This window comes from Lissotriton vulgaris, chromosome 8, assembly GCF_964263255.1.
Source record: "Lissotriton vulgaris chromosome 8, aLisVul1.2, whole genome shotgun sequence".
Classification (NCBI taxonomy): domain Eukaryota; kingdom Metazoa; phylum Chordata; class Amphibia; order Caudata; family Salamandridae; genus Lissotriton; species Lissotriton vulgaris.
In genome coordinates, this window is record NC_141696.1 from 735,366,532 (window position 1) to 735,382,571 (window position 16,040).

The 16,040-nt window shown below is 41.0% G+C and overlaps 1 protein-coding gene across 30 annotated transcripts in view; it reads right to left on the bottom strand.

Moving 5' to 3' along the window:
• Positions 1-1,045: 1,045 nt before the first annotated feature.
• The window catches only part of MBNL2 (muscleblind like splicing regulator 2), a 658,937-nt gene continuing 643,942 nt past the window's right edge, over positions 1,046-16,040 (bottom strand). For all 30 annotated transcript variants that reach the window (XM_086934635.1, XM_086934638.1, XM_086934636.1 and 27 more), the window contains one exon: positions 1,046-2,979. Coding sequence is in view for 22 of the 30 variants with exons in the window: in XM_086934638.1 (XP_086790764.1) it covers positions 2,858-2,979 (122 nt within the window). In the remaining 8 variants the exon portion in view is untranslated. The remainder of the gene's footprint in view (positions 2,980-16,040) is intronic.

Below are 16,040 nucleotides of genomic sequence, written 5' to 3' on the forward strand. Positions count from 1 at the left end.
TCCTTATTCTCAAATATATCTAACTAAATGGTCATCTCAATTCTTTTACAGCAAAAGTGACTTCTGCACGCATACTTTTAACAGTATATGCACCTACTATGCTGCCCAGATCACTCTTCGGCTGGGTTTGGTCATACACTATTGTGCAAGCTCTATGCACCACAGAATTAACAGCAGTACAAATAAAGATACGCCCAAAATTTTTTTTTTACATTTTTTTTCTTTATCTCAGTGGTTGCACATTGGTTTAATGAACTTAACCTCACAACAAAAACGTAATCAACAATACAACAGATTGCTAATAGTTACAGTCATAGGTAATAAACTAAGATGCAGTCAGAATCTATAGTATACTGCTATCATTTATATACCATATGAATAGTCTGCTGTTTTGTGTGACGAATTATTTTGTTACCAAAATAAAATGTGAGACCACATTCTCAGAGAAACTGACATTTAGTTGTAACAGTACTGCATACACTGTCCTGTTTAGGTGTCTGGTGATTGTTTTCCTTTAAACAAAGCATTATTAATTTACCCATAGTACATATTGTATGTTTCCTCTTCAATACAAATAAAGTTTTTGGCAAATAATGGCATCTATACAGAAAAATAGTTTCAAATCTTCAAACATTCCAGAATGTCTATAAAACTACATATGAATAAAATGCAAACTTGTTTGCTGACACCAATATGCACAGCTGTTCCTTAGTTTTTTTTAATGTACTTTTTTCACTCCATTTTTTTCTGCCAACATCAAAATTCTGGAAACTGTATAGACTGTCCACCATTTTCATTGCTAGGTTTTTTTCTCCCAACGGGGCTACATATAGGTCATGCTTGATTGTTAAAGGGCTCAAATTTGTCATATACAGAAGATTGTAAAACAATGTAGAATCACAATTCTTACTATTCAACATAAAAAGTTAACATAAAACAAAAAAGATCTTAAGAATTTTAAACAAAAAATAGTTAAACAAAGTTTACAATTTACCTTGTAATATCTTACTAAAAACTACGAAATCAAAAATAATCATAAAAAATATGGTTAGAAACAACTTTACCAGACTCCGGTACGCTGCATTTTCAACCATCAGTATAATGATGGCAAACATCCATAAATACCTTTGTGTTCATAAAAGTACATAATGGGATTCTATAATAATAAACTGAAGTGGAGCTATAGAATTGTTTTTAAGTAAAATGAAAACTGCAACATCAGATGCAATATGTTAATTTACACTCAGATTGTGTGTGCTTTAGGATGATCAAATCTACAACTATAATATAAATAGATAGTAATCAGACACTGACATACAAGAGTTAGAATGGCAGATACATTTCTAGATGCACCAATTTATGGTTATTAGGATATTTTGTTTTTCACAACCAGTTATGCTGCCAGCGGTTTAAATATTTTACATTCAATTTTGAAACTGTTAAGATAAAATACTTCAATCATTAGTAATGTGTCACAAAAGTAAAATGATGTTCCATTCAATAATACATAACCTTTAATAACAGCTGTTTTCTTTCTTAAATTTATAATTTAAAAACTATGTACTTAATGTGACAAATGTGCAACATATAAAAAAAATTGAAATAGGAAATATTTGGTACAATAGTGCTTGAAATAAACCTTAAACCAAGTCTAAATTAAAATAATCTCACAGGTGCATCCTGTGAAATCATCAATGTTTTTAAAAAGAAACAAACATTAAAATCTCTCAATATGTATATGTATATATAACATGTATACTTGTATTTAACATCTTGTCATATGTTCAAGGCATGACATATGATTTAAAAGAAAAAGATGAAAAACATATTCCGTGCTGTAATCCGGTTACAACCCTTTTCACTCCAATTAAAAAATGCATAACATTTATGGTTTGTTAGCTCGAACTAACTACATTTTTAATGTTAAGTAACATAGATTTAGAGTCACAATCAAGTTTTGTGTGACTAAGGTGTTCTAGAGTAGATTTTGAATATCTTAAGCATCTCCTCAACCTACAGCCTCATTTCTTCCAGAGTTTACAAGAGTTACGTCTCAGCAAACAACTCAGCTTATTTTTTGGTAACCTTCAGATCACAAACATGACAGGTTAATCGCTTACACTAGATTATTGGCATCCGCCTCATTTACTTCAAGTTTGATGTACTGTGTCAAAATTTAGGCACTTCTGCAAAGTCTTATTTAGAAAACATTATAAATATACTGGTTAACTCATTCAAGACTCTTTTCACTTTTTTGTGTATGAAGACCATACTGTGCAAAGGTTTTAATTTTCTTGGTTTGTGTTATTCTAGAATTCCCATGTATGAATGCAACTTTCTCCAGGCTTGCTGATGTTAAGCTCATTTGCATTCTCGGAATTTGTGCTTAACCCTGATTTGTAAAAATCAGATTTACGGATGATTAGGGTACTTTATCTTGCTTTTCTTCTCAGTCTTATCTTTTTAAGGAGTGAACATGAGTATAGACTTTAATTAGTCAATGGGGGCAACCAAACATTAAAATAGAGTCTAAATTTGAATAGTTGTTTGCAAATGTAAAGAAATTATTGCTAAACCTGAAAGATTTATAACATTCAATGTCTTACAACAATAATGGAACAAATCATCTGCATCAGCTATAGTTATGGAGATAAGACAACAGTCCTAGGAAGGAAACCATGTTTACAAATTCTTTTAAAGTACACTTTACCCTTTAACATCACAGCTGGTATCAGGTAGTTAACTATTTTAAGTGGGAATATACTAAACATACCATATATATTATGTAATATATATAATGTTGCAGTACTAGCTGCTTAGTTTTTTGTGGTTTGTCCATATTAAGAACATTATTTTATTAGCATGCAGTTTGTGGCAACTCTATAGAGGAAACTGGATAGTATGTACAGTAAGAATGCTTTGCTATTCTCAATGAGGTGTCTTGACAATCCATTCCATTTCTGATTATTTCAGTATGATCTGTCAAGAAAAATAAAGACAAATGATTAGACTGGCAAAAGATCCACAGATACTGTAAAAAGAAAGCCAGTAAACTGGTACGTTACATTGTACTCTACTAGTGATCAACTCAAAATCATTAAAGAAAATGAAACAAGACCTCTATGCAGTTTTAGAAAGTCATATTCTATTCTTCAGAAAATGCATTTTATCAATTTGTATTAAAAATTATTTACTCTATTACTTTTCTGTTAAACGGCCAAAATGGCATACAGTACATTTAAAGCAAATGTTACATCTCCCGAACAAGTAGCAATACTTTCACTAATTCTGCCAATGGGCAAATCTCAAAAATCTGATTGTGTTTTTTTATCTTTTAATCAATGAATGATAAGCAGTTCCATTCCTACATAGGACGAAATCAATAAAGCACATTGACGGACAGCCACAGAAGCCTTCAATAAAATTATTTACAGAATGGACATCTGAGCTCCATGCATTCTGTTATTAATACCGGGGTCCTTTAAAGCACAACTCGCTGCAGTATTTCCTATTCAACAAACTTAATTCAGGTATGCACTGTTGACCTAGATCTACAAATTATGCCACACACAAAATGTACTAATCATCTTCCTCTGAAAGCCTTCAATGCAAGGGCTTGCTTGTGCTGTCAATATCAGATAGACACTGTGCAATTGCTATTGGCACAACAAATCCCCAAAAGTCACATGCGTAAAATAATTTTCTCTATCAACATCTGAGATCTACAATCACAGATTTCAAAAGACATTCAGGGAGATTATGTTACCATCCTCAAGAGGAAATCAACTTTTTACAGGGGACTACAAATGAAAAATTACATGACAAAAACAGAAAGCAAATCAGGGGACAACAATGGGGAGTACTTTAAACTACAATTAATCTGGCTTTTATAGAAGACCTGCTCTAATTTTAGGATCCTATCCACCAATAAGCTGTCAATAGGGGAACTTGCTTCTATTGTGTCATCTGATTTTTGGGACATACCATTACCTTCCTAAATTATGCAGACAAGACTGTTCATGTTTAAAGGAGAAAGTATTCCTTTGAAGAGTCAAAAGCAAGGTACCCATAATCTATGCATCAACATAAGGCCATGAGGATTGTGGCCCTACACCGGATACAGCTTAGAAAGAAGGATTACTAAAAGTGTTACCATTCTGCAGTGGTCACACTTGTTTTACAAATGTGACTGAGACTTGCAGGTGTAAGACTAGTGACACCAGGACACTGTTGCTGAGAAACATTGTCAGCCCTTCTTGAAATGTCTCAACAATATAACAAGATCAGAGGGTGGATATATAAACTCCTCTGCTAACCCACAAAACTAGACCGTGTCTGAACTGAGGGACAATTCACAAAGTTGTTGGAAACTGCAACTGTAGATGAAGATTTATTCCTCATAGAATTTATGACAGCTGGCCAGGACTTAAAAATGGACAATTCCTAGAAATCCACAAATCTCCACAAGTACACTTGCCACTCATTACTCTAAATCAGATTGTGTTTTTAAAAAATGACACCCGTTTCTATTTAGTGATGTTCATACCAGGGCTTCATGGGTGTTGAAAAACGTTTACACTAATTCCTGCCTTTGTATTCTTATTCCTACCCCTTATTTAATTTTGTAAGGACATCTTTCTAGATGGGTGGAATTCTCTACCTGAGCAAGTAGATCGATGTATAAAAATGTTTACTCCATGAATGAGTGATTTAGATTTGTATGCAGAATCCTATATTTTATGTACTTGATAACTTTGGGAATTAAAGCATTTGTGAAAAGGTCCTAAGAGTTCACAATATGGTTTGATTACTGGTTTTTTTTTTTAAGGGAAAATGGTTTTATTTTCAGATGTACTCTGTAGAAAATCCAAATTTTCACATGCTTCCCATCCTTTTTCTCTGCTAGATTCTATGTTTATTTGTGCAATGAGAATCCCCAACACAAGAAGAAACACAAACTCCTACTCAAAGACTACAAAACTGGGGTTCTCGCAGAAACGAAACTACATTTTTCTAAACTGACTGCTTCCCTCAGCTCCTCTAGGGAACTGTTCAAAATTGTTGACTCCCTGTCAGCTCTGCAATCCCCTAATCCGGTAACAGAAACCCAGGAGCTTTGTAACCAGATATCTACCTTTTTCCACACCAAGATAGCTGACATTCACTCTAGCTTAGAAGCGCTTAACCAAGAATTAGGACCCCCCCCAGCCCCACTGCCATATCTTGTCACAGAAGACCCTACAGAGTCACCACAGGGTAGCTCTTATTTTCCCCCTGATCACTCTAGAGCAACTTAATGTGCATTTAAATCAGGTTCTCCCCTCGATCCTTGTCCTCTGAAGGTCTTCAAAGAATGCAGAGATGTTTTACTCCCTGCGTTCCTGGAAGTTATTAATCTGGCCAACCATCAAGGTGCTTTTCCGACCCCCTGGAAAATGGCCATAGTTAAGCCCCTTCTTAAAAAGGCCTCGTTGGATCCTAGGATCCTAAATTTTTTTCGGCCTATCTCATTACTCCCAGCACCCGCAAAAATGCTAGAGGCCCACTTAAATCACTATCTGAGTGCCTTCTTGGAGAACTCCAGCCATCTTGATCCCTCCCAGCACAGCTTTCGCAGGTCTCATAGTACCGAGTCCGCCCTGACAGTCATCACCAATAACATCCGTGCTAAGGTCGACAGTGGCCAGACTACTCTTCTGGTCCTGCTCGACCTTACTGCCGCATTCGACACCCTATCCCCCTCCATCTTAGTCGAACAGCTCAAGGAGATAGGAGTGGACGGACCGGCACTTAAGTCTTTTGAAATCTTTCCTGGATGGCCGTGCACAGAGGGTCAAGCTGGGTGACTTTCTTTCCCCAGCTAAACCTGTGCAGTGCGGGGTGCCTCAGGGCTCGTCCCTGAGCCCCAACCTCTTTAACATTTATGTTACACCTCTTGCCAGGCTTGTAAGATCTTTTGGGCTGGAAGTTCTCTCCTATGCTGATGGCACTCCGATTATGGTCTCTCTTTCTCAAACTGCTGATATTACAGCCTGAAACTTTAAGAACTGCATGGAAGCGGTTGCAAATTGGATGGTGAGGAATTCCCTTAAATTGAATGGGGAAAAACTGAGGTGCTGATCTTCGGAGGCAAGGAGGAGATCTGGTCAATGGACTGGTGGCCTCCCTCCCTTGGAGCCTGTCCATCGCCCTCCCAATCTGCTCGGAACTTAGATGTTATTTTTGATACCAAGCTCTCCTTCCAAAAACAAGTCAGCAGGACGACCTCTACCTGCTGTGGTGTTCTTAGAACCTTGAGGAAATTAGTACATTATCTTTCCACCGATGCCCGTAAACTGGTTACGGTGGCCCTAATTTACTCAAGGCTAGATTACTGTAACTCGTTGTACCTTGGAATCAATAAATCCCAGATACAGCGTCTACAAACAATACAAAACGCAGCAGCCCGGTTTGTTGCTGATGCCCCGAGGCTTGCCTCAGCCACCTCTATTAGGAAGGACCTTCATTGGCTTCCTATCCAGGCCAGAAAAGAGTTCAAGGTTCTGTGTCTCACCCATCGTGCACTGCACGGGCTTGGCTTTGAAGACATTAAACCTTTGGTGACCCCTTACGTCCCCGGCAGGGCACTTCGCTCAGCCAATAAATATCTTTTGTCTGTTCCTAAAACCAACAAAGTCCGATGGGGCGACCGAGCCTTCAGCTCCCGTGCTCCTAAAATTTGGAATACTCTTCCGGCTGAGATTAAGGAACTCACCTCTCACTCTCTCTTCCGAAAGGCTTTAAAGACCTGGCTCTTCAGGGAGGCCTACCACCCCGCTTTCTCCTCACACAGCTTTCCTTTTTCATCTTTAGCGCCTTGACGCCTACGGGTAAAGTAGCGCTATACAAATTCTCCCTCAACTCAACTCAACTGGTTTCTCAAAACATGCATTTCCTTTACGATATACAAGTTAATTGCATTTAGTTTCTAGTCGCACAACTTGTCTGTTCTTTGCATAAAAGAGCTGCAGAAAGGTTGATTGCCCTTGCAGGACCACAGTATTAATGTGGTGGAGGCAGTGAAAGTACTTTCCTAAGGATGGTTAAGAGTGAAACATTTATGGACGGGATTACGGCTACTCGTACAGTAAAGCTTCAATGGTCAGCGAAAGAAAAACAGTTCGAGACCATTCTTTCACAGAATCCTAAGATCAGAGGGTCATCAAATTAGTTCAAGTCAGACCAGACTTGGCTTTCCATGGGAGTGAATCCGTGTAGAGTGGCTATGCAAGGGCGGTCCAGTTTTTGAATGTTACTAGTAAAACCTTTGAACTGAGCACAAACTTAACAGAGTTTTCCCCGTAAGTCAGAGACTATAGTAAACTATAGATGGGGGAACAGAGTAAGGACTGTACCCTCTCATGTCTGCTATGTGCTATAACTGACTGTGTTTCAGACTGAAGTGCTGGATTTAACACAGGCATATATCTGCATGTTGCTTGCGCGAAGAGACACTGACCTCTACCCAGAAGCAAGAAGTGGGTGGTTGTGTGCGGCCGTTCGCTACCAAGACTACAGATACGATGCCCCCAAATGCCAAACACAGCTTAATGTCTGGGGAAGACAGACACCCACCCACCATTGTGTGGTACAGGACAGCTGACTAAAGACTACAAGAGTGTGACCTAGAATGATCATACCAAGTATTTTGTTCTATGAAAGGATCAGTGCCAGCTGATCTCCAGATAACTCTCTGGGTTACAATCATTTGTATCTCATTTGGCACTGGACTTGGCAAGATTTCTTTGCTGAAACTAGGAAGTGAGTGACAAAGTAAACTTACATTCACAGAAAGGAAAATGCTACTTACCAGTACACATCTGTTCTTGGCATGTAGAGCTGCAGAGTTGTACACTATGCATAGATCGCCATCTGCTGTTGGGCTCGGATGTTTGCATGTTGTTTTTGTCTTTGAAGAAGTCTTGTAGTCACGAAGTTGATGTCTCCTCCTTCGTCGCATCGGCTTCATCGTTAGATTGTTTTTTGCCAATAGGGTTAGATGTAGCAGTGAGAAATAGAAAGATGTCCATGCGTGATGTATCTAAGATAATACTGGATCAGATAGAGGTATCTGGGGAATGAGTGGGCGTGTACAACTCTGCAGCTCTACATGCCAAGAACACAGGCATACTGGTAAGTAGCATTTTCCGTTTCGAGGCATATGAGCTGCAGATTGTACACTATGCATAGACTATATAGCAGTATCCTCTTTAGCGGTGGCTACCTGTATCTGTTGCAGTGGTTTGAAAAAGTCTTTTTAATACAGCCTGGCCCACACTAGCTTGTTGTTTTGCTTGCACATCTACACAATAGTATTTTGTGAAGTTGTGTGGTGTGGCCCAAGTTGCTGCTTTACATATGTCCTCTAGGGGGATGTTCCCTAAGAATGCCATAGATGCCTCTAGTTTACTTTTAGAATGAGCTTTAGGGGGGAATGGTTAACCTGTGTTTGGCTAAGGTAGCATATTTGTATGCACTTTACAATCCATCTTGCAATTCTTGTTTTAGATATAGGATTGCCCTTATGAGCTGGGGAGAAAGCTACGAAAAGTTGTTTGGTTTTCCTAAAGGATTTCGTTCTTTCAATGTAGTAAAGTAATGCTTTTGTAACATCGAGGGTGTGAAGATCTCTTTCTGCCACTGAGTCTGGTTGAGTGAAGAATACTGGTAGTTCAACAGACTGGTTTAGATGGAAGGCAGATACCACTTTGGGTTAAAATTTTGGGTTTGTTCTAAGAACCACTTTGTTATGATGGATTTGTAAAAATGGTTCTTGTATGGTTAATGCCTGGAGTTTGCTCACTCTTCTGAGAGATGTGATGATGACTAAAAATGCTACGTTCCAAGCTTCTTTGATAACGTTCACACAGTCTGGCGGAAGATTAAGATAGTCGAACTCTAGGATTTCAGGAGCCATATCGCAAGGTTGAGATCTGGGTGTCTTATCTCTCCATAGTTCTGAGTGAGAAGCTTAAGTGAGAGGTGCAGCTTTTGATGTGGCACTACTGATAGTTCCAACAGAGTTGTGAACCATGGTTGATTTGCCCATGTTGGAGCAACAAGGATCATTGTGGGGGAATGCTGTTGGAGTTTCCTTACTAGTAATGGAATGAGTGGGAGAGGAGGAAAAGCCTGAGAAAATTTGCCTGATCAATTCATCCATAGCGCATTGCCTTTGGACAATGGGTGTGGATACCTGGATGCGAAGTTTAGGCATTTTGCATTTTGGTGTGTGGCGAACAGATCTAGGTCTGGATGTCCCCACATGTGAAAGAATGGAATAACTTGAGGATGGAATGTCATTCATGGATCTGCTGTGTTTGACGGCTGAGCAGATACGCTATTTGATTGTATACTCCTGGTAGATGTTCTGCGAGGAGGTAGATCTTCTGTGGAATGGCCCATCTCCAGATGCTCTGTGCTAGATGGGATAACTGGAGAGTGTGCGCCCCCCCCCCTTTTTTTTGTATGCAATATATTGCGGTCATGTTGTCTGTATGGATTAGGACAGCTTTGTCTAGTAGTTGCGGTTGAAAAGACTCCAACGCTAGAGAGATTGCAAACAATTCCATGTCGTTGATGTGCAATTGCTTTTATTGAGAGGTCCATAAACCTTGAACAGTATGGTTTTGGAGATGTGCTTCCCAGCCGGTGACGGATGCATCTGTTAGCTTAATCTGTGGGACTGGCTTGAGGAACGACCTTTGGAAAGGTTTTTTGTGGTCCACCACTGCAAAGAGCGATGGGTGCGGTCGTCCACCAGCACCTAATCTTTTAGTTGACCTTGAGCCTGGTTCCACTGATGTGCTAGACACTCTTGTAATGTGCGCTTTTGCTATCTTGCATGAGGAACGTGAAAAATGCAAGAGGCCAGCATTCCTATTAGCTGCATGAACACTTGCTGGTAGTGAGTGTTGTGGTTGAAATCTTTGAACTAGGATTTGTATAGCATTTCTCCTGACGGGATTGGGATATGCTAGGGCTATGGAAGTATTCACCTTAGCCCCTAGATATTGTTGCATTGTGGAAGGTTGGAGATGGGTTTTGCTTAGATGTATTGTGAATCCCAGACTGTGAAGCAACTGTATCATTTGGAGTGTGTGTTAAACACAGCTTTTGTGGGAGTTTGCTTTTATGAGCCAATCGTCTAGGTAAGGGAAGACATGAATTTGTTGTCTTCTGAGATGGGCTGCAACCACCATGAGGCATTTGGTGAAAACCCTGGGTGCTGTAGTGACTCCGAATGGGAGCACTTTGAACTGGTAGTGTTGACCATCTACCACAAACGTGAGATATTCCCTGTGAGCAGAATTTATGGGAATGTGGAAGTAGGCTTCCTTTAAATCTAGAGTGGAGAGCAAGTCGCCTTGTTGTAGAAGTGAAAGCACTTGTAAAGTGATCATGTGGAAGTGGTCTGATTGAAAGTAAAAGTTGAGCGGTCTGAGGTCTAGTATTGGCCTGAGAGAGCCGTCCTTTTTTGGGATTAGAAAATAAAGGGAATAGATTCCTGTGCCCTGATGAAGCAGAGGAAATGGCTCGATTGCATCCTTTTGTAACATTGCTAAGACCTCCTGTTTGAGGAGCGTCAGGTGTTTTAATGACATTGGAAGCTGTCAGAGGAATGTTGGGAGGTGTAGAAGTGAGTTACAGACAATAACCATACTGGATAATCTGTTTTACCCACTTGTCCGTTGTAATGGATTTCCAGACAGGTAGAAACTGAGAGAGGCATCCCCTGACAGGAGTGGGATGATCGGGGGAAGCGTAGGGAAGTCACTGTTATTAGAGGAGTTGAAGGTGTTATTACCTCTGCCTCTACCCTTGGTGTTGTTACCTCTGTAGCCGCCTCATTTGTATCCTCTAGAAAAGGAGCCCTGGTTGGGACTTTCATAGGATGAGGACGGGTGTTCTGATGTATTTGTTTTGGAACCTGCTCCATAAAAGGCGCCTCTGGTAGATGGTGACGGCAAGGCTTCCATAGACTTTGCGGTCTCCGTGTCTTTTTTTCATCTTTTCTAAAGATGCCTCGACTGCAGGGTCAAAGAGGTGCTCTTGATCAAATGGTTGATTTAGAATGGTATTTTGTACCTCTTCTTTAAACCCAGATACCCTGAGCCAGGCGTGTCTGCATAGCAAAAAACTGGTATTTATTGCACGTGAAGCGGTGTCTGCTGCGTCAAGCGCACATTTGCTGGAAGTATTGGTTATGAGTTTCCCTTCTTGTATAAGGTCATTGGCTTTGTCCTTATATTATTGAGGTAAATGTTGAATGAGCTTTTCTAGCTCATCATAGTGGGCCCTATCGTATCTTGCTAGAAGGGCTTGTGTGTTTGCTATTCTCCATTAATTTGCAGCTTGAGACGCCATAGGCGTCTAATATTTTAGATTCTTTCAAGGAATTGGTGTGTTACCTGACCCTTGGGAGTTTGCCCTTTCACTAGTGGTTGCCAATGCACGCAAATCTAAGGGAAGTTGGCCCTTGCTGTATACACGGTCAGTGGGAGCTGCTTTGTATTTTATGCCTAGTCTGGGGTTAGGAATTCTAGCTCTGACGGGGTCCTTGAACACTTCAAGAGCGTGCCTAAAAAGGCCTTGTAACATGGGTAAGACATGAGTAGATTTTTGTGGTTGGGCAAAAGTCTCCAATAGAAAATCCTCTTCTACAGGGTCTGAATGAAGTTTGACTTTATGGTATGTAGCAGCCCTATTGATTATCTGGGCAAAACTCACATTGTCATCTGGTAGGGATGGTTTTGAGGGGTAGAAGTCCGGATCATTGGTTAGATCAGGGTCCGTATTATAATCATGCCATGGGTCTGGTTCCTGTGGTGAATCATCAGGATCTAATGGCATTACGTTTTCATCCAGTTGCCCATTCCCATGTGAATTGGCACTATCCTCTGATTGTGGAGAGTGTGGCTGCAAAATGATTAAATTAGGGTTAACTGGTGGTGGTGAAGTGTTAGTAGCTATAAGAATCTTCTTTAGAGGAACTGGAGCCTGTGGCAAATGTTCTGGTTTCCTCTTTGTAGGTAGCTTTGTGACTATGTGACCAGTATTTGGGTGAATAAAGATGGTAGTCTGCTTTGGATCGGGAAAGAAAAGCTCTTCCGGATCGATAGTTTTAATTGGCGTCAAAGATTTCTCTTTAGAAACTGGATGTTTTGGGACATTGTCCAGAACAGCATCCTTCTCTGGTTCCGAAGCTTTTGGTGCCTTGTCCTTTGATGGGCTTGGCTCTGAAGTTTTGGGCGCCAAAGTCTTTTCTGCGTGTTTCGGTGTAGAAATTTTGTTTGTGTGCTTTGGGCCGAAGTTTTATCCAGCTGTTTCGGTGCCTGTGGCTTATCTGGCTGCTTTGGTGCCAATGCTTTATACGGCCGCTTAGGTGCTGATGTTTTATAGGACTGCTTCGCTGCCGAGGGGTCTTTTGTAGATTTCGGTGCCGAATGTTTTCCCGGTGCAAGAGGGCGTGGCAACTCGAACCACTGAGCTTTCGGTGCCAAAGGTGGTTTCTTGGGACCGGATGGTTGGCTCGAGCTGGATGGCTTTTCTTTGTCCTTCGGTGCAGGGCCAGGGCGTTCGAAGCTTTTGTACGGTGTGAACCTGAGCCCGAAGGCAAAGGTGTTACAGGAGCCATTGGTATGGGCTTGGTCAGGGCTGGGGTATCAGTATTCACGTCCCTTTGAGCTGGGGTGATGTCATCTTCGGCGTCCGAGACGTCTACTTCGGTGTCCGGAATCTCTTCCTGTTCTGGCTCTGGAAGGTTATCGGGACCTGGATGGAAGATGTCCAGAATGGAACCTGTGCCTGTCTGCATGGCGCAGCATCGATCTTGGCGATCCGGATGGTCTTTTTCGTCTTGAATGAGAGACAAGCTTCACAATCGTCCTCTCGATGTTCTGGAGAGAGGCACAGATTGAAAACAGGATGGAGTTCAGAGTGTGGAAACTTAGCACCACACGGTGGACATTTCTTAAATGGAGTTCATTCACCAACGGCCCGCGTTGAGGTTTGCAGGTGTCGAAGTTTAACAGAAAGTTGTAGAGGGTGCGCGTCAAAGGCACCGATTGAGACAATACCGTCGGCTAAGTGTGATTGAGCGTCGAAGGGGGGTGAATACTGATCCGGAGCACTGTAAGTCACATCTGAACCCGATGGCGGAAAAAAACAATCTACCGATGGAGCCGAAGCCCATGCGCACTGTTGACCGTAGGAGTCACCAACCTCGTGACTGCAAGACTTCTTCGAAGACAAAAACAACATGAAAACATCCGAGCCCAACACCAGATGGCGATCTATGCACAGTGTACATTCTGCAGCTCATATGCCTTTAACATTAGTATACCTAAAGAGGAAGGTAAAGACTCTGTTGTCAACATCAAGAACTGAATGGACAACTGAGAAACGAGGGGGTAGCATTTACTGGCTTAGGCAGACTCTGAAAGCTCAGATAAAGACTGTCTGTGGTGAAAATGCAAGCCAAAGACACTCCAACAGGAACTTTGAAGTATAGAAGTTAACTGTGCCTGCCTGAACAATGTGCATGACTCCCATCCAGCCTTTTTAGCCTGACTGAAGACAAGAAGGTGCCTGGAGTGTGTACAGAGAAGCTTCCAGTGGCCAATTATAAGTACTTTCAATGACCGCCCATGCAGAATGAGAATAAACAAACAACAGGGGGTGGTGATGGACAGAGTTTCGGAATTAAGCAGAATACTCTCACCCAGTCAAGAGATCAGGGCTTGATCCAACACCGTTTTTTAGCTCACTGCACCATCCCAGCTCAGAACCTGGCTATATGCAAATTAGTCTGTCCCTGGCCCAGTGCATCATGGGAACAGGGCAGACCAAACTACCAAGCCAATTCTTTCACTGGGAAGGAAACAAGCTTCCGGGGACCGGTTTCTGGCATTACAGCCGTCTTCGGCCCGGCTTGCTTGAATCCTGATGGTGCAGTGAGCAAGGGACTCACGTCTGAGTATACCCTTCCACGCTTATGGTGGACAAAATAATTAAACAACAGGGGGTGGTGATGGACAGAGTTTCTGAATTAAACAGAATACTCTCACCCAGTCAAGAGATCAGGGCTTGATCCAACACCGTTTTTTAGCTCACTGCACCATCCCAGCTCAGAACCTGGCTATATGCAAATTAGTCAGTCCCTGGCCCAGTGCATCATGGGAACCCCCTTTTGCTTAATTGTTATGCAGAATGAGAAGCCATGTGGAATGGAACTGTTACTTGAAAAATTTTAATACAGATACGGCCTTAATTTTTGTTGTGGTGTCTTAATTTTAATCATCAAATACTTTCTGACTTAAACTGACCTGGGGATCTTTACTCAGATCTTTTTTGATCCAAGTTTTGGGATGTTACTGCTTTACATCAGCTCAACACTACTGAGTAGATGAGACTGTCCTAAGATAAACTGTGTTTGCCTGACTAGGCGCTACTTTTGCACAGTGGAGGAAGAATTTGCTCCACCAAGCAACCTGCCATTCTACAGAGTGCAACAAATTAGGAGTCTATATGCAGGCAGTGATACTTCCCGGGATCTGATAGTAAGTGTTGAAGGAATGATGTATGGTCAGACCTTAGCACGACTCAGTGGTACCATAAAGTCATTATAAAACAGATATTGTGTTAATTAGACAAATATCAAAAATAAGGTTTACTAAGAAAATATCAATTTTTCAGGTTTGAAGAGCTAGGCTTAACATTCCAACACAAATTATTTTATTAATTTAAATGTGGCAGGTTCCTAGTCTTTCTTTTTTTGTGGTCAAACAAAGGTGTGACGTCAGTACAAGAATTTTAAAGAATGTGAAGCTCTGTAAGTGCAAACTATAACAAAAGACTATGGACAAGTAAAGCATTTGCAAGTTAAAATAAAAAGTGTCACTTTACATAAAATAGACTATTGTAAATAAATTGCATTCCAATTAACTGGCAAGTCTGCTAACGCAGAGGTATTTAAAGTACAGTACAAAAGACTTTCAGTATATGAAACTGCATTCCAATTAACTGGCAAGTCTGCTAACAGTTATTTTAAGTACTGCACAACAGACATTAGGTATATGATTTAAAAACAACATCAATGCTTTGGTTTCATGTTGTTATCCCACTGCTAGAATCAAATTAACACTAAATAGTTTTGCTAGATATTGTTCTTTTTCATACCTTCATCCTTTTTGGAAAGCGGAAAGTAAAGACCAAAATATCTGCTGGAAAACAACTGAGCGGGGGGAAGGCACCAGTTGGGCTCCAGAAGAGGTGCTCTTTATCTGGGTCCTAGCCTGGCTAGTCTGGGGTCTGGTGCCGTTTGGGGCACAAGAGGAGGTTAGAGTGTAAGACGGGGTAGCAGGAACCAGTGAAGCCCTAGCTGGGTTTCCAACTTCGGTCAACACTGATAAATCTGAGCAACCCTCGGATGTGTGCCCATCCTCACATCCTTCTTCACTCCATACCCGCATAGTTTGCGCGGCTCCTGAGGAAGTAGGAGCTGTATGTTACCCATGTCTTGCTACCTTAACACAGGGGCAGTCCATCATATACTACCTAAGACTTCAGCGAAATTACCAATTGCATAGACTGAAAGGTCTCACAGATGAATGGTACACTGTAGAAATTAAAATCCAAGGTGGAGCAAACAGAGATGGGGACAAGGACTATGTTTTTCTGCAGGTCCATTCTCGATTAATGGGAATGAGGGTCTGAGAGGAAAGGATTCAAGGGAGTAATTGCATACACCATTTTTATTCATTCACAACTGTTGGATTAAGTATGTTGTATACCTGGAAAAAGACACCACAAAGCTCAACAATATAGCAATGGCTGCAAATTAAGGAACTGAGGCTGTGGAAATCAATATTGCGAAATACAAACACAGACTTGTCTATTGACATCTCTGACAAACAGACAATACGCCCATGTTTCTTAGAGTTTTACTACAATGTTGGTTGTTACAGGCTACAACCATTATTGTGTTAAAACTCTAAAAC